Consider the following 25,801-nt stretch of genomic DNA (forward strand, 5'->3'; position numbering starts at 1 on the left):
TGAATTCACGAACGAACTAAACAATGACAAGTGTGTGAAATCGCATTGTCAGTGGTTCGAAAGGGGAGGGGGGATAAAGAACTCGTTGTTGAGATTATGTGCTGCATTCCCAAAACATTAACAATCTAATGAAGCTTGGTGTTATAAAAATGTGGGCGCCATATACCACAGCAGATGATGGAAAATGTAGACCAACAATTTAGAAAAAAATGTATCAGCAATGAACCAACCTATGACGGTATGCATATCACAACCAACATACTACAACCACTGACTTAAATGTAGGCCAATATGCAGCCATCTCTAAACAGAGATATAAAGTTGGACCACATTTGGGATGAAATAGACATTCACGGGTTTCTAATTTCATTGGCAAGAAGCATTTTCAATTATTGCAACTTATGGATGGATACATTCAAACATTTCATTAAGTTTATTTTTTACCTTACCAATTAGATGGCGAATTAACATTTGGACTAAAGACAACATGCATTGTGACTAATGCTATTATTCGGAAGTACGAAAACAACAAAGCCTCCACATTTATGAACCACCAATAATACCATTTCGCCAACAGTCTTGTTCAATGTCGTACCCGGTCATCTGTTTCAAATGGTTTCATGATAGGCCATGGCTTTAGAAATAATAATTATTTCCAGTTTCTCAACTTACATGAAAATGTTCATTTTAATAAACAGACAGATGTTTAAAATAACCAATTGTTATCAAATGCAGATTCGACTTACTTCTTCCGCTTCAAGGGGGTTCAAGATTTTGCCATCAGTTGGATTTGTGACTGAGACAATGTCTCCACTTGGATAAATACCAAGAGACTTGCCGAGCTTCTCAAGAGCAGAGGGGAGATCCTGTCCTACCATAATATTTTCACATGGGGTTCCAGCTGTAACAAGATTAATCAGGCAGTCGTAAAATTATTCTAAGATTACATATGTATTCTTCGTGATGAAGCTTTGTAATCTGGCGAAGAAAACCGAACTTAAAACCAAGATTACTGACCCATCGGATATCATCATCAACATCATTGAACTCACCCTGAGTTGTCCCGCTTGTGGTTGTTGTACCACTTGTTGTGGTCGTCCCGCTTGTGGTTGTTGTACCACTTGTTGTGGTCGTCCCGCTTGTGGTTGTTGTACCACTGGTTGTTGTTCCTAATGTCAACAATTGAAACATGTATCCCCTTTTAGAGACTGTATTCTGTCTGCTTCAGATAGTCCATTTAATAGTGGTTAAAGTTTTCGTCTGACACTACAGTTGAATCATTTTGCACATCGGCTATGTTTAAACCTCTTTTCAGCATTAAACAACAAACAAATCTGATACTATCCAAGTGTACAAATAATATCATTAAACACGATTTTTCAAAGAAAATTTCAATTAAATGACTTAATGGCAACTCTTCTGTAAAACTTGAATCAAAACAAGTTCTTTCTATCAAATGGACGGTTGCATGCAGAAATATCATATCCTTAAGTTTCAAGCAAAAATTACATTCCCAAGAATTAAAAATAAAGGATACGTTTCAATACAAGTTCAATGTCTAGAGTCTTACCTGTTGTCTCGTGCTCGCATATGACAATTTCAGATACACTACTAGTACTCGGCACAAGAATGTCTGATACTGGGCCATTGACGGGAACCTGAATATTAAAAAGCAAATTTACAGTTTTCATCTAATCATCTTATGTCTTAAAACACAAATTGGAAAGGAAAGCATACTCTCAAAAAGTATTAATTTGGAAAACATCAGCACATTAGTAGAAAGGAAGATCAGGTTTTTCTGAAGAAATAACTTAAAAAGAACTGAGAATCACTCTTCTTAGGTGTAGCATCTAAACATCAAAGAAATGATTACTTCAAAAGTAGTAGAATCTGTTGGATCTTGAGTGCCCTCAATCTTTTGGAAGACTTCAGGTTTCTTTTCTCCAGAAGGACTTTCCACTGTGACTGGATTTTCACTTGGAGTTATTTTCACGGTAGTGAGGTAAACAGGTTCACCCCCAATGGTGCCAGTGGTACTGCTGGAGGTATCAACTGGTGTACCATTGACTGTGAAGCCATCGGGTTTTTTCTCGGTTACCAAGATAATCTCATCAGTCGAAGGTTTGACAGGGAACTCAGTCTCCTAAAGAGTTCAAAGAAATACTTTATTACCTTCACTTACACACTGTTTCTGTACAATCAAACATTAAGAAGCTAATTTTCTGGGTGGTCATATTTTCCTTAATACAATATTCTCGTGTATACTATTGAAACTACTCATCCCTGTAGGATATTATATGTATCATTCATTTTATCAGGTTTTATCCACATTGAACAATGTTTTGTACATTGTTTTCTCATTTAGCACATGTTCCATACTGACATACCTGAGGGTTTGTGGTTTCCTTAGATGGCACTGAAGTGAAGATTGTTTTAGATGTGACTTTGACTGTGTCAACAAAAGGTGAGTCCTCCAATGGAATTTCCGAGAGAGGGTTGTCTGTATTACCGACTGGGGATGATGTCGGTGCTGGTGATGGGTTCTCACTTGAGTCCATAAGATCAATCTTGTCACATGGAGTCGTTCCTGTAAAGATTCATACATTCTTGAGTCGGGTGAACGCAAAATATCATTTCATTCTTCCATTCGTTCAGAAAAGGAAAATATGGCATATGTATCAAAGTGTGACAAAGCCTTGTAACTTGAGACACAAGAAAAGCTTCCAGTAAGATCTATTACATGTAAGAGTCTATATAACTGAAATCACCTGTTGTTGTTCCACTTGTAGTTGTTGTTCCACTTGTTGTTGTTGTACCACTGGTTGTGGTTGTTCCACTAGTTGTTGTACCTGGTAAGAGAAACAATTCCGAATCTCAATGACGTCAATATGCTTTGACTGTCGTCAATACAAATTTAAAATTCAGGCCTCATTGAACATTACTGATAGTAATTTTCACACAAAACATCTGAAGTCGTACCTGTTGTCTCTTGGCAAATCTTGACTTTAATAGCAAGTTCATCGACAGCGTTGTTAGGATTGGCAGACAAAATAATAAATTTTGGTCCAGAAAGTGGCACGTCCCCAGTCTGAAAAGGATGATATTCAAAATCAGATTATACCTCAACACTATTTCAGTACACTATTGCTGTAGATCCATGCATTTATTTAGAAACTGGTATTAATTCCTCTGTTACCATCATATTGATACATGCATTGATACAAATGTATGTAACATCTCATATCCAAGCACCCGAAATATTTAACTAAATATATTACAGCTGCTCCATAACAGATCTAATGAAATGAAGCCATGCATATACACAGATGATAAACCTCGCAATACTCCCAAGTTTAGATCTGTTACTTTCTTTTCAAATCATATACAGCATCTTTTCAAGCTGCATGGCTCGGCATCAAAGTAATTGTTCAGCTTCATGCACAGGTTTATAACAAAGAGGTCTGAGAAGAAAGAGAGTTCAAGAAATGTTATATTGTATGTCACTGTAGCACCTTCAGTTGTTCGACTTGTTGTTGCTGTTCAAGTTGCTGTTGTACCTGGTAAGAGGAAAGTTCAACATGTCATCTAACATTTAGATAGCATGTGAGATTAGTAATAACCGACAGTTTCAGTATGACGTGTTTTGAGAAATAAACACAAATTCTCTGGCTTGAGACTCTGAAAAGTAATTTTTGAGATGACATTAGGAGTTTACACCATGTTCGTAGACCCCACACCTCCAACGCACACATACACACACACACACACACACACACACACACACACACACACACACACACACACACACACACACACACACACACACACACACACATTGGGATGTTACACACGAGCAATGTATCACAGATCTTTAATTGAAACTACAAAACATGTCCATAATCACATACACAAAAACACAACTACATGGACTGGATAATATATCCAGTTCTTGAGATGGTAATAACTGGTATAATAGAAATCATTCCTTCATTGAACTAATCAATTGCCATATCAGGTTTACCTGTGGTACATTTTCTTCAACAAAGGTTTCACTTCCAGGAGCCGGTGTGTATGTCCCTGCCTGAACGTCTCTGTACACGTACACCGTCTTGTCCGTGCCAGTAAGTGTTTCACTTGGAGATAGGTCAGTGTTGTCTACAAGCAAGTCGTTGAAAACTTGGAAATGTCTAACTTGAAAGGCAGGTTAGTCAAAAAGTATTATTTTCTTTATTATGCATGAAAAATCTAGGACTTTTAACAAATCATGGTGGCGCTCATGGCTATTAAGATCACCAACCGTATATCCTGTTAAAGTTTTAGCAAGAGAATAGGTTTCTTACCTTTCTTAAGAGCATCGACTCTTGGTGCATCTAGTATAACAACAATGTCCCTTTGGCCAGGAATAGTAGCAGTTGCCTGAAATAATATCGTGGCTTTCATTTGCTTCTTATTCATTAAAGGATTGAATTCACGAACGAACTAAACAATGACAAGTGTGTGAAATCGCATTGTCAGTGGTTCGAAAGGGGAGGGGGGATAAAGAACTCGTTGTTGAGATTATGTGCTGCATTCCCAAAACATTAACAATCTAATGAAGCTTGGTGTTATAAAAATGTGGGCGCCATATACCACAGCAGATGATGGAAAATGTAGACCAACAATTTAGAAAAAAATGTATCAGCAATGAACCAACCTATGACGGTATGCATATCACAACCAACATACTACAACCACTGACTTAAATGAAGGCCAATATGCAGCCATCTCTACACAGAGAAATAAAGTTAGACCACATTTGGGATGAAATAGACATTCACGGGTTTCTAATTTCATTGGCAAGAAGCATTTTCAATTATTGCAACTTATGGATAGATACATTCAAACATTTCATTAAGTTTATTTTTTACCTTACCAATTAGATGGCGAATTAACATTTGGACTAAAGACAACATGCATCGTGACTAATGCTATTATTCGGAAGTACGAAAACAACAAGGCCTCCACATTTATGAACCACCAATAATACCATTTCGCCAACAGTCTTGTTCAATGTCGTACCCGGTCATCTGTTTCAAATGGTTTCATGATAGGCCATGGCTTTGGAAATTATAATTATTTCCGGTTTCTCAAATGACATGAAAATGTTCATTTTAATAAACAGACACATGTTTAAAATAAACAATTGTTATCAAATGCAGATTCGACTTACTTCTTCCGCTTCAAGGGGGTTCAAGATCTGGCCATCAGTTGGATTTGTGACTGAGACAATGTCTCCACTTGGATAAATACCAAGAGACTTGCCGAGCTTCTCAAGAGCAGAGGGGAGATCCTGTCCTACCATAATATTTTCACATGGGGTTCCAGCTGTAACAAGATTAATCAGGCAGTCGTAAAATTTTTCTAAGATTACATATGTATTCTTCGTGATGAAGCTTTGTAATCTGGCGAAGAAAACCGAACTTAAAACCAAGATTACTGACCCATCGGATATCATCATCAACATCATTGAACTCACCCTGAGTTGTCCCGCTTGTGGTTGTTGTACCACTTGTTGTGGTCGTCCCGCTTGTGGTTGTTGTACCACTTGTTGTGGTCGTCCCGCTTGTGGTTGTTGTACCACTGGTTGTTGTTCCTAATGTCAACAATTGAAACATGTATCCCCTTTTAGAGACTGTATTCTGTCTGCTTCAGATAGTCCATTTAATAGTGGTTATAGTTTTCGTCTGACACTACAGTTGAATCATTTTGCACATCGGCTATGTTTAAACCTCTTTTCAGCATTAAACAACAAACAAACCTGATACTATCCAAGTGTACAAATAATATCATTAAACATGATTTTTCAAAGAAAATTTCAATTAAATGACTTAATGGCACCTCTTCTGTAAAACTTGAATCAAAACAAGTTCTTTCTATCAAATGGATGGTTGCATGCAGAAATATCATATCCTTAAGTTTCAAGCAAAAATTACATTCCCAAGAATTAAAGATAAAGGATAAGTTTCAATACAAGTTCAATGTCTAGAGTCTTACCTGTTGTCTCGTGCTCGCATATGACAATTTCAGATACACTACTAGTACTCGGCACAAGAATGTCTGATACTGGGCCATTGACGGGAACCTGAATATTAAAAAGCAAATTTACAGTTTTCATCTAATCATCTTATGTCTTAAAACACAAATTGGAAAGGAAAGCATACTCTCAAAAAGTATTAATTTGGAAAACATCAGCACATTAGTAGAAAGGAAGATCAGGTTTTTCTGAAGAAATAACTTAAAAAGAACTGAGAATCACTCTTCTTAGGTGTAGCATCTAAACATTAAAGAAATGATTACTTCAAAAGTAGTAGAATCTGTTGGATCTGGAGTGCCCTCAATCTTTTGGAAGACTTCAGGTTTCTTTTCTCCAGAAGGACTTTCCACTGTGACTGGATTTTCACTTGGAGTTATTTTCACGGTAGTGAGGTAAACAGGTTCACCCCCAATGGTGCCAGTGGTACTGCTGGAGGTATCAACTGGTGTACCATTGACTGTGAAGCCATCGGGTTTTTTCTCGGTTACCAAGATAATCTCATCAGTCGAAGGTTTGACAGGGAACTCAGTCTCCTAAAGAGTTCAAAGAAATACTTTATTACCTTCACTTACACACTGTTTCTGTACAATCAAACATTAAGAAGCTAATTTTCTTGGTGGTCATATTTTCCTTAATACAATATTCTCGTGTATACTATTGAAACTACTCATCCCTGTAGGATATTATATGTATCATTCATTTTATCAGGTTTTATCCACATTGAACAATGTTTTGTACATTGTTTTCTCATTTAGCACATGTTCCATACTGACATACCTGAGGGTTTGTGGTTTCCTTAGATGGCACTGAAGTGAAGATTGTTTTAGATGTGACTTTGACTGTGTCAACAAAAGGTGAGTCCTCCAATGGAATTTCCGAGAGAGGGTTGTCTGTATTACCGACTGGGGATGATGTCGGTGCTGGTGATGGGTTCTCACTTGAGTCCATAAGATCAATCTTGTCACATGGAGTCGTTCCTGTAAAGATTCATACATTCTTGAGTCGGGTGAACGCAAAATATCATTTCATTCTTCCATTCGTTCAGAAAAGGAAAATATGGCATATGTATCAAAGTGTGACAAAGCCTTGTAACTTGAGACACAAGAAAAGCTTCCAGTAAGATCTATTACATGTAAGAGTCTATATAACTGAAATCACCTGTTGTTGTTCCACTTGTAGTTGTTGTTCCACTTGTTGTTGTTGTACCACTGGTTGTGGTTGTTCCACTAGTTGTTGTACCTGGTAAGAGAAACAATTCCGAATCTCAATGACGTCAATATGCTTTGACTGTCGTCAATACAAATTTAAAATTCAGGCCTCATTGAACATTACTGATAGTAATTTTCACACAAAACATCTGAAGTCGTACCTGTTGTCTCTTGGCAAATCTTGACTTTAATAGCAAGTTCATCGACAGCGTTGTTAGGATTGGCAGACAAAATAATAAATTTTGGTCCAGAAAGTGGCACGTCCCCAGTCTGAAAAGGATGATATTCAAAATCAGATTATACCTCAACACTATTTCAGTACACTATTGCTGTAGATCCATGCATTTATTTAGAAACTGGTATTAATTCCTCTGTTACCATCATATTGATACATGCATTGATACAAATGTATGTAACATCTCATATCCAAGCACCCGAAATATTTAACTAAATATATTACAGCTGCTCCATAACAGATCTAATGAAATGAAGCCATGCATATACACAGATGATAAACCTCGCAATACTCCCAAGTTTAGATCTGTTACTTTCTTTTCAAATCATATACAGCATCTTTTCAAGCTGCATGGCTCGGCATCAAAGTAATTGTTCAGCTTCATGCACAGGTTTATAACAAAGAGGTCTGAGAAGAAAGAGAGTTCAAGAAATGTTATATTGTATGTCACTGTAGCACCTTCAGTTGTTCGACTTGTTGTTGCTGTTCAAGTTGCTGTTGTACCTGGTAAGAGGAAAGTTCAACATGTCATCTAACATTTAGATAGCATGTGAGATTAGTAATAACCGACAGTTTCAGTATGACGTGTTTTGAGAAATAAACACAAATTCTCTGGCTTGAGACTCTGAAAAGTAATTTTTGAGATGACATTAGGAGTTTACACCATGTTCGTAGACCCCACACCTCCAACGCACACATACACACACACACACACACACACACACACACACACACACACACACACACACACACACACACACACACACACACACACACACACATTGGGATGTTACACACGAGCAATGTATCACAGATCTTTAATTGAAACTACAAAACATGTCCATAATCACATACACAAAAACACAACTACATGGACTGGATAATATATCCAGTTCTTGAGATGGTAATAACTGGTATAATAGAAATCATTCCTTCATTGAACTAATCAATTGCCATATCAGGTTTACCTGTGGTACATTTTCTTCAACAAAGGTTTCACTTCCAGGAGCCGGTGTGTATGTCCCTGCCTGAACGTCTCTGTACACGTACACCGTCTTGTCCGTGCCAGTAAGTGTTTCACTTGGAGATAGGTCAGTGTTGTCTACAAGCAAGTCGTTGAAAACTTGGAAATGTCTAACTTGAAAGGCAGGTTAGTCAAAAAGTATTATTTTCTTTATTATGCATGAAAAATCTAGGACTTTTAACAAATCATGGTGGCGCTCATGGCTATTAAGATCACCAACCGTATATCCTGTTAAAGTTTTAGCAAGAGAATAGGTTTCTTACCTTTCTTAAGAGCATCGACTCTTGGTGCATCTAGTATAACAACAATGTCCCTTTGGCCAGGAATAGTAGCAGTTGCCTGAAATAATATCGTGGCTTTCATTTGCTTCTTATTCATTAAAGGATTGAATTCACGAACGAACTAAACAATGACAAGTGTGTGAAATCGCATTGTCAGTGGTTCGAAAGGGGAGGGGGGATAAAGAACTCGTTGTTGAGATTATGTGCTGCATTCCCAAAACATTAACAATCTAATGAAGCTTGGTGTTATAAAAATGTGGGCGCCATATACCACAGCAGATGATGGAAAATGTAGACCAACAATTTAGAAAAAAATGTATCAGCAATGAACCAACCTATGACGGTATGCATATCACAACCAACATACTACAACCACTGACTTAAATGAAGGCCAATATGCAGCCATCTCTACACAGAGAAATAAAGTTAGACCACATTTGGGATGAAATAGACATTCACGGGTTTCTAATTTCATTGGCAAGAAGCATTTTCAATTATTGCAACTTATGGATAGATACATTCAAACATTTCATTAAGTTTATTTTTTACCTTACCAATTAGATGGCGAATTAACATTTGGACTAAAGACAACATGCATCGTGACTAATGCTATTATTCGGAAGTACGAAAACAACAAGGCCTCCACATTTATGAACCACCAATAATACCATTTCGCCAACAGTCTTGTTCAATGTCGTACCCGGTCATCTGTTTCAAATGGTTTCATGATAGGCCATGGCTTTGGAAATTATAATTATTTCCGGTTTCTCAAATGACATGAAAATGTTCATTTTAATAAACAGACACATGTTTAAAATAAACAATTGTTATCAAATGCAGATTCGACTTACTTCTTCCGCTTCAAGGGGGTTCAAGATCTGGCCATCAGTTGGATTTGTGACTGAGACAATGTCTCCACTTGGATAAATACCAAGAGACTTGCCGAGCTTCTCAAGAGCAGAGGGGAGATCCTGTCCTACCATAATATTTTCACATGGGGTTCCAGCTGTAACAAGATTAATCAGGCAGTCGTAAAATTTTTCTAAGATTACATATGTATTCTTCGTGATGAAGCTTTGTAATCTGGCGAAGAAAACCGAACTTAAAACCAAGATTACTGACCCATCGGATATCATCATCAACATCATTGAACTCACCCTGAGTTGTCCCGCTTGTGGTTGTTGTACCACTTGTTGTGGTCGTCCCGCTTGTGGTTGTTGTACCACTTGTTGTGGTCGTCCCGCTTGTGGTTGTTGTACCACTGGTTGTTGTTCCTAATGTCAACAATTGAAACATGTATCCCCTTTTAGAGACTGTATTCTGTCTGCTTCAGATAGTCCATTTAATAGTGGTTATAGTTTTCGTCTGACACTACAGTTGAATCATTTTGCACATCGGCTATGTTTAAACCTCTTTTCAGCATTAAACAACAAACAAACCTGATACTATCCAAGTGTACAAATAATATCATTAAACATGATTTTTCAAAGAAAATTTCAATTAAATGACTTAATGGCACCTCTTCTGTAAAACTTGAATCAAAACAAGTTCTTTCTATCAAATGGATGGTTGCATGCAGAAATATCATATCCTTAAGTTTCAAGCAAAAATTACATTCCCAAGAATTAAAGATAAAGGATAAGTTTCAATACAAGTTCAATGTCTAGAGTCTTACCTGTTGTCTCGTGCTCGCATATGACAATTTCAGATACACTACTAGTACTCGGCACAAGAATGTCTGATACTGGGCCATTGACGGGAACCTGAATATTAAAAAGCAAATTTACAGTTTTCATCTAATCATCTTATGTCTTAAAACACAAATTGGAAAGGAAAGCATACTCTCAAAAAGTATTAATTTGGAAAACATCAGCACATTAGTAGAAAGGAAGATCAGGTTTTTCTGAAGAAATAACTTAAAAAGAACTGAGAATCACTCTTCTTAGGTGTAGCATCTAAACATTAAAGAAATGATTACTTCAAAAGTAGTAGAATCTGTTGGATCTGGAGTGCCCTCAATCTTTTGGAAGACTTCAGGTTTCTTTTCTCCAGAAGGACTTTCCACTGTGACTGGATTTTCACTTGGAGTTATTTTCACGGTAGTGAGGTAAACAGGTTCACCCCCAATGGTGCCAGTGGTACTGCTGGAGGTATCAACTGGTGTACCATTGACTGTGAAGCCATCGGGTTTTTTCTCGGTTACCAAGATAATCTCATCAGTCGAAGGTTTGACAGGGAACTCAGTCTCCTAAAGAGTTCAAAGAAATACTTTATTACCTTCACTTACACACTGTTTCTGTACAATCAAACATTAAGAAGCTAATTTTCTTGGTGGTCATATTTTCCTTAATACAATATTCTCGTGTATACTATTGAAACTACTCATCCCTGTAGGATATTATATGTATCATTCATTTTATCAGGTTTTATCCACATTGAACAATGTTTTGTACATTGTTTTCTCATTTAGCACATGTTCCATACTGACATACCTGAGGGTTTGTGGTTTCCTTAGATGGCACTGAAGTGAAGATTGTTTTAGATGTGACTTTGACTGTGTCAACAAAAGGTGAGTCCTCCAATGGAATTTCCGAGAGAGGGTTGTCTGTATTACCGACTGGGGATGATGTCGGTGCTGGTGATGGGTTCTCACTTGAGTCCATAAGATCAATCTTGTCACATGGAGTCGTTCCTGTAAAGATTCATACATTCTTGAGTCGGGTGAACGCAAAATATCATTTCATTCTTCCATTCATTCAGAAAAGGAAAATATGGCATATGTATCAAAGTGTGACAAAGCCTTGTAACTTGAGGCACAATAAAAGCTTCCAGTAAGATCTATTACATGTAAGAGTCTATATAAATGAATTCACCTGTTGTTGTTCCACTTGTAGTTGTTGTTCCACTTGTTGTTGTTGTACCACTGGTTGTGGTTGTTCCACTAGTTGTTGTACCTGGTAAGAGAAACAATTCCGAATCTCAATGATGTCAATATGCTTTGACTGTCGTCAATACAAATTTAAAATTCAGGCCTCATTGAACATTACTGATAGTAATTTTCACACAAAACATCTGAAGTCGTACCTGTTGTCTCTTGGCAAATCTTGACTTTAATAGCAAGTTCATCGACAGCGTTGTTAGGATTGGCAGACAAAATAATAAATTTTGGTCCAGAAAGTGGCACGTCCCCAGTCTGAAAAGGATGACATTCAAAATCAGATTATACCTCAACACTATTTCAGTACACTATTGCTGTAGATCCATGCATTTATTTAGAAACTGGTATTAATTCCTCTGTTACCATCATATTGATACATGCATTGATACAAATGTGTGTAACATCTCATATCCAAGCACCCGAAATATTTAACTAAATATATTACAGCTGCTCCATGACAGATCTAATGAAATGAAGCCATGCATATACACAGATGATAAACCTCGCAATACTCCCAAGTTTAGATCTGTTACTTTCTTTTCAAATCATATACAGCATCTTTTCAAGCTGCATGGCTCGGCATCAAAGTAATTGTTCAGCTTCATGCACAGGTTTAAAACAAAGAGGTCTGAGAAGAAAGAGAGTTCAAGAAATGTTATATTGTATGTCACTGTAGCACCTTCAGTTGTTCGACTTGTTGTTGCTGTTCAAGTTGCTGTTGTACCTGGTAAGAGGAAAGTTCAACATGTCATCTAACATTTAGATAGCATGTGAGATTAGTAATAACCGACAGTTTCAGTATGACGTGTTTTGAGAAATAAACACAAATTCTCTGGCTTGAGACTCTGAAAAGTAATTTTTGAGATGACATTAGGAGTTTACACCATGTTCGTAGACCCCACACCTCCAACGCACACACACACACACACACACACACACACACACACACACACACACACACACACACACACACACACACACGAGCAATGTTTCACAGATCTTTAATTGAAACTACAAAACATGTCCATAATCACATACACAAAAACACAACTACATGGACTGGATAATATATCCAGTTCTTGAGATGGTAATGACTGATATAATAGAAATCATTCCTTCATTGAACTAATCAATTGCCATATCAGGTTTACCTGTGGTACATTTTCTTCAACAAAGGTTTCACTTCCAGGAGCCGGTGTGTATGTCCCTGCCTGAACGTCTCTGTACACGTACACCGTCTTGTCCGTGCCAGTAAGTGTTTCACTTGGAGATAGGTCAGTGTTGTCTACAAGCAAGTCGTTGAAAACTTGGAAATGTCTAACTTGAAAGGCAGGTTAGTCAAAAAGTATTATTTTCTTTATTATGCATGAAAAATCTAGGACTTTTAACAAATCATGGTGGCGCTCATGGCTATTAAGATCACCAACCGTATATCCTGTTAAAGTTTTAGCAAGAGAATAGGTTTCTTACCTTTCTTAAGAGCATCGACTCTTGGTGCATCTAGTATAACAACAATGTCCCTTTGGCCAGGAATAGTAGCAGTTGCCTGAAATAATATCGTGACTTTCATTTGCTTCTTATTCATTAAAGGATTGAATTCACGAACGAACTAAACAAAGACAAGTGTGTGAAATCGCATTGTCAGTGGTTCGAAAGGGGAGGGGGGGCGTCATATTTTGATCACAACAGGTGCAGCAGCAATGAACAACCTATGACGGTATGCATATAACACCCAACATACTACAACCACTGACTAAAACATAGGCCCATATGCAGCCATCTCTAAACAGAGAAACAGAGTTGGCCCACATTTCGTGCGAACTAGACATTCACGAGTTTCTAATTTCATTGGCAAGAAGCATTTTCAATTATTGCAAATATTGATTGATACATTCAAACATTTCATTAAGTTTATTTTTTACCTTACCAATTAGATGGCGAATTAACATTTGGACTAAAGACAACATGCATCGTGACTAATGCTATTATTCGGAAGTACGAAAACAACAAGGCCTCCACATTTATGAACCACCAATAATACCATTTCGCCAACAGTCTTGTTCAATGTCGTACCCGGTCATCTGTTTCAAATGGTTTCATGATAGGCCATGGCTTTGGAAATTATAATTATTTCCGGTTTCTCAAATGACATGAAAATGTACATTTTAATAAACAGACAGATGTTTAAAATAACCAATTGTTATCAATTGCAGATTCGACTTACTTCTTCCGCTTCAAGGGGGTTCAAGATCTGGCCATCAGTTGGATTTGTGACTGAGACAATGTCTCCACTTGGATAAATACCAAGAGACTTGCCGAGCTTCTCAAGAGCAGAGGGGAGATCCTGTCCTACCATAATATTTTCACATGGGGTTCCAGCTGTAACAAGATTATTCAGTCAATCGTAAACACTGTGTAGACTTGTACTGTTGCAAATTCGAAAACGTTGATATATCACTTACTTTCAAACACCTTGGCGAATTTCCTTTTGTGAATTTATCATTTCCTCCACACAGATTACATTTTACCTGTCATGATGATTTCGTGTAAACTTACCAGTAGTAGTTGAAGGTGTGACCTCTGAAAAGTAAAAAGTAATAGGTGTAGTTCAAGACTAATGCAACCGGGCTGTACACAAGTCAATATGCTTATTTAATTTTCTATCTTATCACAAATGGTTGAAATACCAACTCGTGATACAACTGAAGCTGTAAATGTAAAATAGCATCATTGCTGTCCAATACAACAGTCATAGTCATTGATGTGATAATAGGATTTCAAAATACTTTCATAGAATGTTGTCAAGGTAATAAGATTTTGTACCTGAATAAGTTGTTTTAGTACCAGTGGCTGTAACATTAAGGTAATATTTCTTACATTTAGAGTGATTTTATATAAGCCATTTATAAAACGTGTTTTATACAGTATCTCTCTTACATTGCAGTATTCAGAAGACTGTTGATAAACTACCTTAAACAAACACTTGCCTCCTGTCAACAGTTGATAAATGTTGTCTGACTCATCAATTACTAAATACTAATACGGCATTGATTTGGTCTCTTTTCACTCATACCACAATCATTATTTATAATCACTTCCGCCCTACCCAGAGTTCACTGAAATTACACATATACCGCAAAATAAAATAATTTGTGAGTGAGTGAGTATGGTTTTACGCCGCTATTAGCAATATTCCAGCAATATCACGGCGGGGGACACCAGAAATGGGCTTCACACACTGTACCCATGTCGGGATTCGAACCCGGGTCTTTCGCGTGACGAGCGAACGCTTTAACCACTTGGCTACCCGACCGCCCCAATTGTTTGAAAAATAGGTCGATATGTAGATTAGTACCCGTGGTTAATGCATCTTAAACACTTACTGCTTTGTTATTTTCGAACCTAATCATGCCAATAGACTTGTGAACTTAAATAGGTTATAAAAAGTTAAGATTATGGTCCCTTCAAACATTCTGAAACGTTTTCATGATTTCAAAACACATACAAATGTCCTCTCTACAAAGAAAATAAGTTCAAATATCCCCTCTATGAGAATATTATAATGGCTATATGCTTTACCTGATGTTGTCTGCGTAATTTCTGTGACAGTGGTAGCTGATGTTGTTGCTGAAAAGACGACAGAGCATTTCATTTTATGGTAGACATGTGGAGGACATTTCCAAATGTGACGCATCAGTGACATCAATATGGCGCCATCACGGACATAGATTAAAAAAACATATTCATGATGAAAACATATTGCGACCATGTGCTGGTGCTACAACTGAGACTTATTACGATAACCGTGGTTTACATTTAATAACATTTTGCATTCTTTTGTGTAAATTTGAAGATAACGGAGAATATTGACGATGAACTTTTAATCGAGTCAAACGTTTCTTGCATTTCTCAGGGGTATTGATAAATAAATATTGTATATATTTTACCGCATCGGTCATCGTCTTCATCTTCGCAATAGGGTTGCCCAGCCCGTGTTGTATTGCAGTCACATTTACCGTCGCAGACAGCACTCTTGCTTATACAAATATTCACCTCCATGCACCATTCTTCCTCACTAGTACATGGCACTGTTATGAATAAAAACACATTAATAATGCGCGCAAAGGCATGAACATGTCATAAAGACAGTCAGTTAAACGTGTCTACGGTCATACATGTTGTACATATTTTAATAAAGCATAAGTTAGCAATGTTATATGGATAAATATATCTTTTTTGTATCGCCACCTTTGAAAATATGATCCAGCCATATCACGGTGGGGTACCTAAGAAGGTTTTACATCACAGAGTATCCATGGGGGGGAATAAAACCCAGGTCTTCGGTATGATCACCGTAATCACGAGGCTACCTACCAGCGTTGTTAACTCTTTAATCACCCGGCAAACCACCAAACTCGTTATTTATATCTCACCTGTAGGTGTAGTTGAAGACGTAGTCGTGGTCCCACTTGTTGTTGTACCACTTGTTGTTGTGGCACTTGTTGTTGTGGCACTTGTGGTGGGAATAGTTGTTTCTGACAAATAAGAAGTATTTGCATGAAATAAATTATTCCATGGGCCGTTCTTTGATTTAATAAGGGATAATGTTTACACTACTTTAATACATTGTCATTAATTGTGTATAGTGTATCGTATATTGTGTATAAGGCCACATAGACAGCACTATTGCATCTACATTACAGTGGCCAGAAAATAATTGAGTCGGTGCTAGGCAAACCAATAACTGAACACAGGATCAACTATCCATGCGTTCGATGATTTAAACAATCAGCCATGTCATCTGATCCTATTTTAGTTGATTATTTTGAATCTCCAATCCCGGAGTTCCAAGGGAGCTTATTATAGATGTACATTATTATCGCCGAGTACACTATTTTCGAACAGCCATATTGAAAGTGAGTTTGTCGCGTTATAACGAGAGGTGGGACGACAACAAGGCTATCGCCTTAAGAGTGTACATGTATGGCCTGTCAACATTGGGTTCATGTGAAGTACTGTACACCTGTCAGAACAGTCCGTCGTCATTCAGAATTGTGGTGCCGGTGTCATGAAGAATAGGAAGAGGGGAATAGTGTGAACATTATAATTTGACAAATATTCATATTTTGTGTTTTAATGTCAACCTGCAAGAAATATGTTGAGCACTGTATGCCAAAACACGTGTGTTCATTTATGGAAACCCCGCTAAATTACTAAACCAATCAGGTGTTCGAAAATAGATGACGTCACTCGAGTGTAGCGGATGTTTACAGACCATGTAAATGAGGTCATGCCTTTTATCGAGGATTGTTTTTCTTTCAGAGTGGAGCTAAATTCTATTCTTGAAGACATCACCTACTGGCATGAAGCAGAATTTGGGTTTTGATTCGCTCATCCCTCGAAATATTAGCAATGCCATCTGAACTGTTCGAAATTAGGGTACGTCAGGATATATACGATACCAATAACACACGCTGGTACATACCACCTGGCTCGTAGCACGCTTCCACCACGATGTCATGGATAACTGTTACTGTAAGAAGGACCTTTATCTCCACCAGGATCTTAGTCACTTTATCTCCAGCTATGACAAACGTTGCGATATCATTTTCAATAGCTGGATTCTAAATAAATAAAACAAAGAAACGACTCAGTTAATAACATGACCCAATCTGATGGTAAAACAAGGCAAATATTAAAGTTCTCAATTTAACACATCAAGATCACTGTAACCATGGTAAAACGTTAAGCAATTTAAGTTGTTGTTTTTTTGTTTTTTAACGCCGCACTCAGCAATATTGCGTCTATATGACGGCGGTCTGTTTATAATCGACTCTGGACCAGACAATCCAGTGATTGGCATCATGAACATCGATCCACGCAATTCGGATCGATGACATGCATCAACCAAATCAGCGAGCCTGACCACCCGATCCCGTTAGTCGCCTCTTACGACAAGCATAGTCACCTTTTACGACAAGCATGGGTCGCTGAAGACCTATTCTATCCCGTATCTTCACGGGTCAGCAATTTAAGTGACAGATGAAGTATATCGATGACGTTCAATCTGAATGTTTTGACCTTTCATTTTAGTTGTGCATCAGTTTCATATTTGGATGTCTTCATAACTTTGCCACAACTTCATGGCATATTCAACATAGAAGTTGGCTTTTTAACGGAGATCAATATATTCGACATTCGAGAGGTTCAACAACTATGGATCAATGGATATAAAGAAAGTGGTGAAGAAATGTAATCAGATTAGCAGGCTGGCGAAGAGAAGACACTTGTACGTGTAGTTTGAGAGGCGAATAAACGGACTTGCAGATTGAAGCTATATCATACCAATGGTGGTGGTGGTGTAGTTTCAGGGTGACGTGGACCAACACGTTGACTTAAGTAATAAGAATCACAAAGTATTATATTGCACAAAGCACGACATTGGTTAGATAACGTAAAGGAGACGTCAGGATCGTATTATTCATTTGGATAGTCGGATAGATATGAAATTTAATTTCGGGGTAAAGAAAAGAAAAATCAGAAGACCATGTCTCTTTGATGAAAATGAATACCAGGAAATTTGGACACTAATACTATTTCTAGTTTAAGTTAAGAGTTAGATTGATTTTTCGTTTTGTGAGCATCATCGCCACAAATTTTGATTGGAATGTCTTAAATTTTGAACACCAGGCACTAATTATACTTAAACAGTTTTTGACAGATTCAAAGACAAACTGAAAATAACCAAATCGTCTCCAAAACGATTCATCGTCGGCAAAATGTGCAGCATTAATATTTCGAAGCAGGTCCTTGATCATGATGTTGAATAGAATCGAACTTATAACACCCCCCTGTGGTACCATTTTTAATCACATGCATGCCCCATAGAAAAAAGAACATATCCACAAACATATGTTACCTCTTACTCTAAGTTTCCGTAATTTGAAAAGCAAGCCTTGTCTCCAATTCATGTCATAATCCTTTCCGATATTGAGAAAGACACCAATCATGTACTCTTGATTGCAAATAGCTTTCTGTCATGCTGATCTATGCATGGTGGTATTTTTCGGAATACTGACTGAATTTGGCAGAGAAGCTCAATCCGTTCCTGGAGCTAGTTCAGTCGATTAATTACTAGTCTCTCCATGATATTACATACATTTGAAGGGAGAGAAATCGGTCTATATGATGCAGGAAAAGATGCATCTAAAATCAGGACCAAAAGTTTATGAACTGATGACAGATGTGAATTGTTCAACAAGAGCGTTTGCTTCCTGACTATGACAACAGAAGTAAATATGACAACAAATGTGATTGGTGAGACAAAAGACACGTCATTCGCAAAGAGTTTATTATCATTTTCACTTAAAACGTTTGGATATCGTCGCTTTCTATACCAAAATATGTCTAAGAACAACTTGAAAATTATTACTCCCGGACACAATTGTGAAAACAGAGGCGACGTGGCGAAAGAAGTCCCAGTGAAAAAAAGAACTACACAAATATGGCACAATAAGCCACTATTTGACACTAGTGTTCTACGACCACTTCACGTATTGTTAAGACAGCCATTATAAACCATAATTATTGATAAATATCAAATTCTGAACCCGATACAAGCCACAACATGTGTTGACAATATAATTGCTGACCCTCACAGACGCACATATATAATGTTACTGAAAATTTAACGATTAATTCTACCATGAATTTGGAAATTACACGATTCTGATTGGTCAATCAGAGGCTATTAAAACACAAGAAACGCTCTCTGATTGAAACTGCGGGTTTGACAGCCGCATCACCGCGGAAGCATATATTCATAGAAGAGAAACTATTTGTTTCAGACATTGTTGGTAGGCATATTTAAATAATTATATCTACACGTACAGGTTACAAAATGCAAAGTCGCGGTTACTACACTATTCAAAGGATGTGTGACAATACATTTCGTCCAGAAAACACGATAGAAATATTCAAAGAGAATGTATTTTAAGTTTTGGGAACAGCAGAAAGCTTGGAATTTGGCGCTTCTCTATATCATTGCGTCACAATGAGCGATATGACGCCATGATGTTTACGAAGCTTGCATAATATTCTTTAGGGATGCCCACCTCATGTTAGCTGATAAAGTTGCCGTGCTTATATGCTTTCAATGCCTGCCATATGATCCTGTGACGTATTACGCTGTAAAAAAGGGCTTGAGCATATACAGCGCCATCTTTTGTTTACAGGCTGTTGTCGGTGATTCCGTAATTCAGATCGACAACCCACTTAACCCATGCCACCTCACTCAATTTATTTGAGTTCGCGTTTTATTTAGTCATGGTAGAATGGAGATAAACAAATTGTGTTTTTTAATGTAGAGCTAGGTTACCTGTAGATTTAACCACGCTAAATTTAACATTTGAAACATCACCCTGCGCGTTCGGTTCCAAATTCAATTTAGCGTCGTTAAATCTACAGGTAACCTAGTTTTACATTGAAAACACAGTATCTTTATCTTCTAAATATTTAAGATTTTCATGATTTAAAATCATTGCTAAAAGTAGGTGTGCAGTTATAGTGTGTTGACCTCATGATTACCTCATAGACTTTCTTGCCTCCATCTGGCGTTTCTATGGTGACCTTGCTATCGGTCATGTTGTCAGCTCCGAAGCTAACTCCGAACACTTTCGGCTCTGTCCCAGCTTTAGCAATGATAGTAAGTTCAAGTTCGATGTCCCCATCGACACTTGTGTTGAAATTTCCTCCGTTGGCAGCCAACTGAGCCATGACGTTATTATCCTTCGTCTGAACGGTGAGGTACCCGGTTGACACCTTCTCCACGTCACACTGGGGAGCTGAGACAGACAACAAATCAAAACTTTGGATCGTAGGCAGTTTTAACAATGTTGAAGATACTTAACAACATTAACGCCGCAATATCACAGCTATATAACAGCGGATATTGAAAACCACGACCAACGCCATTCGGGTAGGGTGACACACAATCTGCCAATTCACAGAGCCAAACAACCGATTCCATTTTAGTCGACTGTTACGACAAGTCATGAATCTATTCTGACCCGGAATCCCCACATGGCTAATACCATTAATGGATCAATGTATCCAAGCTAACCCAGACATTTAATTAAGACTCGATAACCTATTGTGAATGCGTTTGACATTTAAGTTTAAGGCAGGCGAAACACTTGGAAAGGGTCCCTTGAACATTTGTACTTAAACTGTAGATGTACATTGATTGCTCCAGGATGAAGGTTGGGACGAGTTACTAACTACGTTCAGACATGAACGATCCGTGACCTCGCCACTAACATATTTTGTTTTGGTTTTAATCAGTGTCATAAGACAGAAGAACATAACAAGCTATTACTTACTTGTTGACATCGGTGTAGCTGTAAAACAAGAAAGGATAGTGTTTAGTTTTTAAGAATTTGCTCATAAATCACATTGTCAAAATTGTTTTGAAAATTCATTAAAATTCACTTATCTGAGACATATGTCTGCACTTTGTACTTACTGCATCCCTTCTCGTCAGACCCATCACCACAGTCATCGTGGCCGTCACAGCTTCGGTCCTTGGGGATGCAACTGTCGTTCTCAACACATTGTGTCTCGTTCTTTGGACACACTGTAACGATAATAATAATAATTTATATATATATATACAATTAATATATATATATATATATATGTATATATATATATATATATATATATAAGAAGAGGGAACATATATGTGAAATGATGCATCACATTAAAATCGTTTGCTTCATAACATTCCCCATTAATGTTTTACTTTTTGCTTGTTTAAAGATACTCATATATTTTATTTACGATACAGGATTTAAATTCTAGATAAACACAGACTTTTTGAATATGAACTAGCTCTCACCGTGGCAACCCGCTTCGTCTGAGCCATCAGTGCAGTCTTTCTCTCCATCGCAGACAAAGGACATTGGAAGGCACATGGTTGGTTTGTCAGCACATACGAAAGTTTCATTGCTGCACGTTATTTCTGCAAATATATTCATGTGACCATATAATTAGGACATATGATTTGTGGAAAAGTGTATCAAAACTTTGTCATTTAGCCATTTAAATTATTCCTATTGTATGATAAACAGTTACCCTATGATAAGAGTGCAGTTTAGCATCGGAACGTAGCACAGTTAAGATGTGATCAATAGGTTACGTACGATCAGTGTGTTGCGTACTATGGTCAACATATGATCAATAGTTACGTACGGCCCGTGAGTAGATAGTCAAAACAAATGTGTTAGTTTCAATCAGAACGTAACGTTGTAAAGTTCTAAATAAATAATGGTACGAGAAGAATGTCTGGGACACACACATAATACAATTTTGATCCAACTTACTGCAATCGCGTTCGTCGGATCCGTCATCACACTCCTTGAGACTGTTGCAATAGAAGTCCTTTGGTATGCATTGTCCAGAGTCGCAGGTGAACTGGAGATCAGTGCAGGTTACATCTGAAATAGTCAATTCCAGACATTACTTTTACACATCAACATTTTTTATTCATATCATACATGCACGTTGTATGGTTATGTATTGCATAAGCCCACAATGATGTAAAAAGAAGAAAAGCGCAAGATTTGCTAAGTGATTTTATCTCATCAAAAGATTGTTATTGACTTATTGTATGGTGGAACACTTCCCTATCATGATTATATTACTAAATAAACGTCTTATTCTTCCAAATTAATAAGTTTATTTATGAGTTTTATCATAGAACAGTGACCTACATGAACCCATCAACGGTATGGTTGTGATTAAAGGGGCGTCATGACCAGTGACCCCTGGCCAAGTTCCAGTCTAAGGTAATATTTGTCAAGCCCTGTCCATTGTCACTGTAGTTTTAGACCGTACATAACCAATGTGCTGAGGTAAGTCCACGTTGTAACAAAATAACAGTGATATGAAAGTTGTTGTGCTTAAGCGTAAGAGAACTAAGGATGGATGTCCACACTAATAACAGACGCATCCGACTATCAAACAATCACATTTAGCCCCAGTTCCTATTCAGAATGGAAGAAATATGAACAGGTTACATACTGCAGTTGACTTCATCTGAACCGTCGCTGCAGTCCCTCATGCCGTCACAGACCTTGTCCTTGTTGATGCACATAAGAACGCCCTGCACCTCTCCACAGCTGTGTTGTGTCTCGTCACACTCGCCGCAAGTCTTGCCTGTGCATTCCAGCTCGCCCTTTTTGCATGTGCTGTAGCATAACGAAGAGGTATCACTTATTGTGCGAAACGGATACCTATACCTGTGACACTCTTTTTCATCCTGCACAGTTATTGTTCAATATTGTTACTGATATACAGAAGGCACTTCCTATTGTCATTCCGCAATCTGCATGGCGATGAGAGTTTCAATCACAAGCCCTTTTATCTCGTACCGGGTACCTTATACTGAATGCTGTCATTGAGTAGACAGTGGTCGGAGAAGGAGAACAGACATACCAGAGTTGGCAATCCCGTGTGAAGTTCTGTCCTGGTTGGTAGATGAAGCTGTTTTTGTCTTTGCAGGGGCATTCTTCCAGTGGCACGCATCGTTTCGACTCCTCTGCAAACACGACATTGACAGTTTTACATGAAGTATACCATGCTTTGTCTTTTCGTCGTTATGTATTGCCAATTAACGACGCGCGTGTCTGTGTGTGTATTTGTGAGTGCATGCGTGCGTATGTGTGTGTATTTGTGCGTGTGTGCGTGCGTGTGCGTTTTGTGAGTTGTTGAATGTGAATAGTTTTTCAGTGTTTTCGTTTTTCAATACCGATAACAGGCTACTGTTGAGATGAAAAGACGGTTTGTAGTATTCATTAACCACAATATCGCCTTTCGATTGAGCGAGTGAGTACGTTGAATAGTTATTTCAGTTCTCTCCAGCGTGTCAGCCTAATGTTGGAGGATTGTGTTGAGGAACAAATACGATAACCAAGATGTTTCTTGAATTCGGACCCAGGATCATCGAATCCTTAAGGAATTGTTTGTGCCTTAGACGACCTCGTACCATTGAAGTAAAATAGGAAAATGACATTATTAAGACAAGAGAACAGGGGTTGAACATGAGCTATTGAAGAAGAATGTAATCTCGATCACTTTGTAACATATTTATACTCTTGTCACAAAAAAAGAATACCAGTGAAGCGGTTAGAGATATATGTAGAGGGACAGCAGTGTCTACATACCGTCCATGACAGTTCCTTCTGGACAGAAACAACCCTCAACACAATGGGTGCTGTTGCAGATTTCGCCGACAGTGTCGCTGATGGTGGATTCGGCGCAGCTTGGTTGACAAGGGTTGCCACAGGCTCTATACTGACTTCCACCTTCACACTGGATGGCTGGTAGCATACAATCAGTGTGTTAAGGTGAGACTAACTATATTATTAATGATTGCTAATGGTCTCTTTTGACAATCATATATTGGTAATACATTTGTCAAAACTTCACGTGAAGTAACACAGTCTATGCCAAATGGTTTGGTTAAAGTTTGGGATACATAAAAAATGAATATGATACTGATCATAAGCCAAGAGAAAAATCTCTTTTGAAGAAAGAATTATAATAACTTAGGTCATGCCGATGAACAAGTACTTAATTTAAAGTGAACTGATATACTTACGGCACAATCTCTGCGTTCTCCACTTAACAGCAATGCCATGAAGGTTCATACACTCAGCAGCGTAGGTGGCAATGGCGTTACACAAGCATTCACAGTCGCCTCCCTTGTCACAACTGCAAACATCAGGGCAAATGGCTATTTATTGATTTGGATACTTCTTTACTTTATTTAAACTGACGTATTTGCGTTTTAACTATAGAAGATAAGTCATAACTATATTATTATTATTATTATTATTATTATTATTATTATTATTACTATTTAGAGATTAAAATACAAAATGCAGCAAAGAGGGTTTGGCTGATTGGCTGATCCTGTCACACAGGCTGGTTAGACTCATCATCAGCTCGGGGCCCCTGCCCCTTCTTCACGCATCCCAGACATCGAATGGGTCGAGCCCACCCAGAACATTTCGGAGAATGTGAAAACTCCCCAACACTGCAGCCTTCTGCATTACCCAGATTGTCAGGGAACAAACCCGGGTACTCTCCCAATGTCAGTCAACAGATTGGGAGGTACCAAACCTAAGGCACCGAGAATAATGGGGAGTCGGACAACTTGGTACTTGGGATGCAAGCGTGACATTTCGAAAGCGAGGTCTGCATATTTGCCATCTTTTTCCTGAATCTTGTCAATCACATTAGTGTCAAAAGAGACAGAACATTCAATGATATAAATGATTTCTTTGGATCTATCAAAAAGGACAAGATCAGGTTTGTTGGCCTTGAAACGTCTTTTCCATGACGCCCCTACATATTCCGGGTCGTACAGGGAATCTGCAGGGTTGCTGATCCTCTCAACACACTGCACATAAACTCGACGCAGTAAAGAAATCTGTGGAATGTCTTGTTGTCACTATTATTATTATTATTATTATTATTATTATTATTATTATTATTATAATATTATTATCATTATTATTATTATTATTTGTACCAGTAGCTTAACCTTCAGTTGTTTTTCAGTCATATACTTAACCGCAAAAGAAACGTCACCGTGGGAAGATATATGAGAAACCGTATTTGTCCAAACACTGTAAACATACTTTGAGACATATTAAAAAGATAAGACTCGGTAAAACTAATCATCAAGGTTGAAATTAAAGTGTCAAATGTTCTTCAAGTGAAACACAACACTAGTCTCTGTGAAAATGACATCACAAGTCAATACCTCATGTGTCGGCTATGTGCATTGATGACTGCCGTGCAACGTCGATACATGGAATGGATGAGGCGGTTGATGAAGGCCATGGGCACTTGAGCCCACACTCTGAGGAACGCCTAACGCAGTTCAGCTGCAGTTGTCGGCCTTGGTCGGACGTCATTCAGTCGTCTTTGATTCTCGTCCCACAGGTGCTCAATGGGATTTAAATCGGGACTGA

General features: G+C 37.9%; 1 protein-coding gene across 1 annotated transcript in view; it reads right to left on the minus strand.

The window, feature by feature from the left end:
* The window catches only part of LOC124116211 (mucin-16-like), a 179,956-nt gene that overhangs the window by 134,310 nt on the left and 19,845 nt on the right, over positions 1-25,801 (minus strand). Inside the window, exons 24-68 of the mRNA XM_048386754.1 lie at positions 24,421-24,533; positions 23,984-24,139; positions 23,256-23,358; positions 22,842-23,008; positions 22,142-22,255; positions 21,658-21,780; positions 21,283-21,393; positions 21,140-21,157; positions 20,346-20,602; positions 17,245-17,383; positions 16,193-16,294; positions 15,707-15,847; positions 15,339-15,386; positions 14,316-14,339; positions 13,984-14,138; positions 13,230-13,305; positions 12,911-13,044; positions 12,439-12,483; positions 11,906-12,014; positions 11,695-11,775; positions 11,314-11,513; positions 10,800-11,069; positions 10,497-10,584; positions 9,979-10,095; positions 9,673-9,827; positions 8,804-8,879; positions 8,485-8,618; positions 7,976-8,020; positions 7,443-7,551; positions 7,232-7,312; positions 6,851-7,050; positions 6,337-6,606; positions 6,034-6,121; positions 5,516-5,632; positions 5,210-5,364; positions 4,341-4,416; positions 4,022-4,155; positions 3,513-3,557; positions 2,980-3,088; positions 2,769-2,849; positions 2,388-2,587; positions 1,874-2,143; positions 1,571-1,658; positions 1,053-1,169; positions 747-901 (exon numbers count right to left, since the gene is read on the minus strand). Of these exons, the coding sequence (XP_048242711.1) occupies positions 747-901; positions 1,053-1,169; positions 1,571-1,658; positions 1,874-2,143; positions 2,388-2,587; positions 2,769-2,849; positions 2,980-3,088; positions 3,513-3,557; positions 4,022-4,155; positions 4,341-4,416; positions 5,210-5,364; positions 5,516-5,632; positions 6,034-6,121; positions 6,337-6,606; positions 6,851-7,050; positions 7,232-7,312; positions 7,443-7,551; positions 7,976-8,020; positions 8,485-8,618; positions 8,804-8,879; positions 9,673-9,827; positions 9,979-10,095; positions 10,497-10,584; positions 10,800-11,069; positions 11,314-11,513; positions 11,695-11,775; positions 11,906-12,014; positions 12,439-12,483; positions 12,911-13,044; positions 13,230-13,305; positions 13,984-14,138; positions 14,316-14,339; positions 15,339-15,386; positions 15,707-15,847; positions 16,193-16,294; positions 17,245-17,383; positions 20,346-20,602; positions 21,140-21,157; positions 21,283-21,393; positions 21,658-21,780; positions 22,142-22,255; positions 22,842-23,008; positions 23,256-23,358; positions 23,984-24,139; positions 24,421-24,533 (5,596 nt within the window). The remainder of the gene's footprint in view (positions 1-746; positions 902-1,052; positions 1,170-1,570; positions 1,659-1,873; positions 2,144-2,387; positions 2,588-2,768; positions 2,850-2,979; positions 3,089-3,512; positions 3,558-4,021; positions 4,156-4,340; positions 4,417-5,209; positions 5,365-5,515; positions 5,633-6,033; positions 6,122-6,336; positions 6,607-6,850; positions 7,051-7,231; positions 7,313-7,442; positions 7,552-7,975; positions 8,021-8,484; positions 8,619-8,803; positions 8,880-9,672; positions 9,828-9,978; positions 10,096-10,496; positions 10,585-10,799; positions 11,070-11,313; positions 11,514-11,694; positions 11,776-11,905; positions 12,015-12,438; positions 12,484-12,910; positions 13,045-13,229; positions 13,306-13,983; positions 14,139-14,315; positions 14,340-15,338; positions 15,387-15,706; positions 15,848-16,192; positions 16,295-17,244; positions 17,384-20,345; positions 20,603-21,139; positions 21,158-21,282; positions 21,394-21,657; positions 21,781-22,141; positions 22,256-22,841; positions 23,009-23,255; positions 23,359-23,983; positions 24,140-24,420; positions 24,534-25,801) is intronic.

Source organism: Haliotis rufescens, unplaced genomic scaffold (assembly GCF_023055435.1).
Source record: "Haliotis rufescens isolate VD_foot unplaced genomic scaffold, xgHalRufe1.0.p SCAF_10, whole genome shotgun sequence".
NCBI classification, from domain to species: Eukaryota; Metazoa; Mollusca; class Gastropoda; order Lepetellida; family Haliotidae; genus Haliotis; species Haliotis rufescens.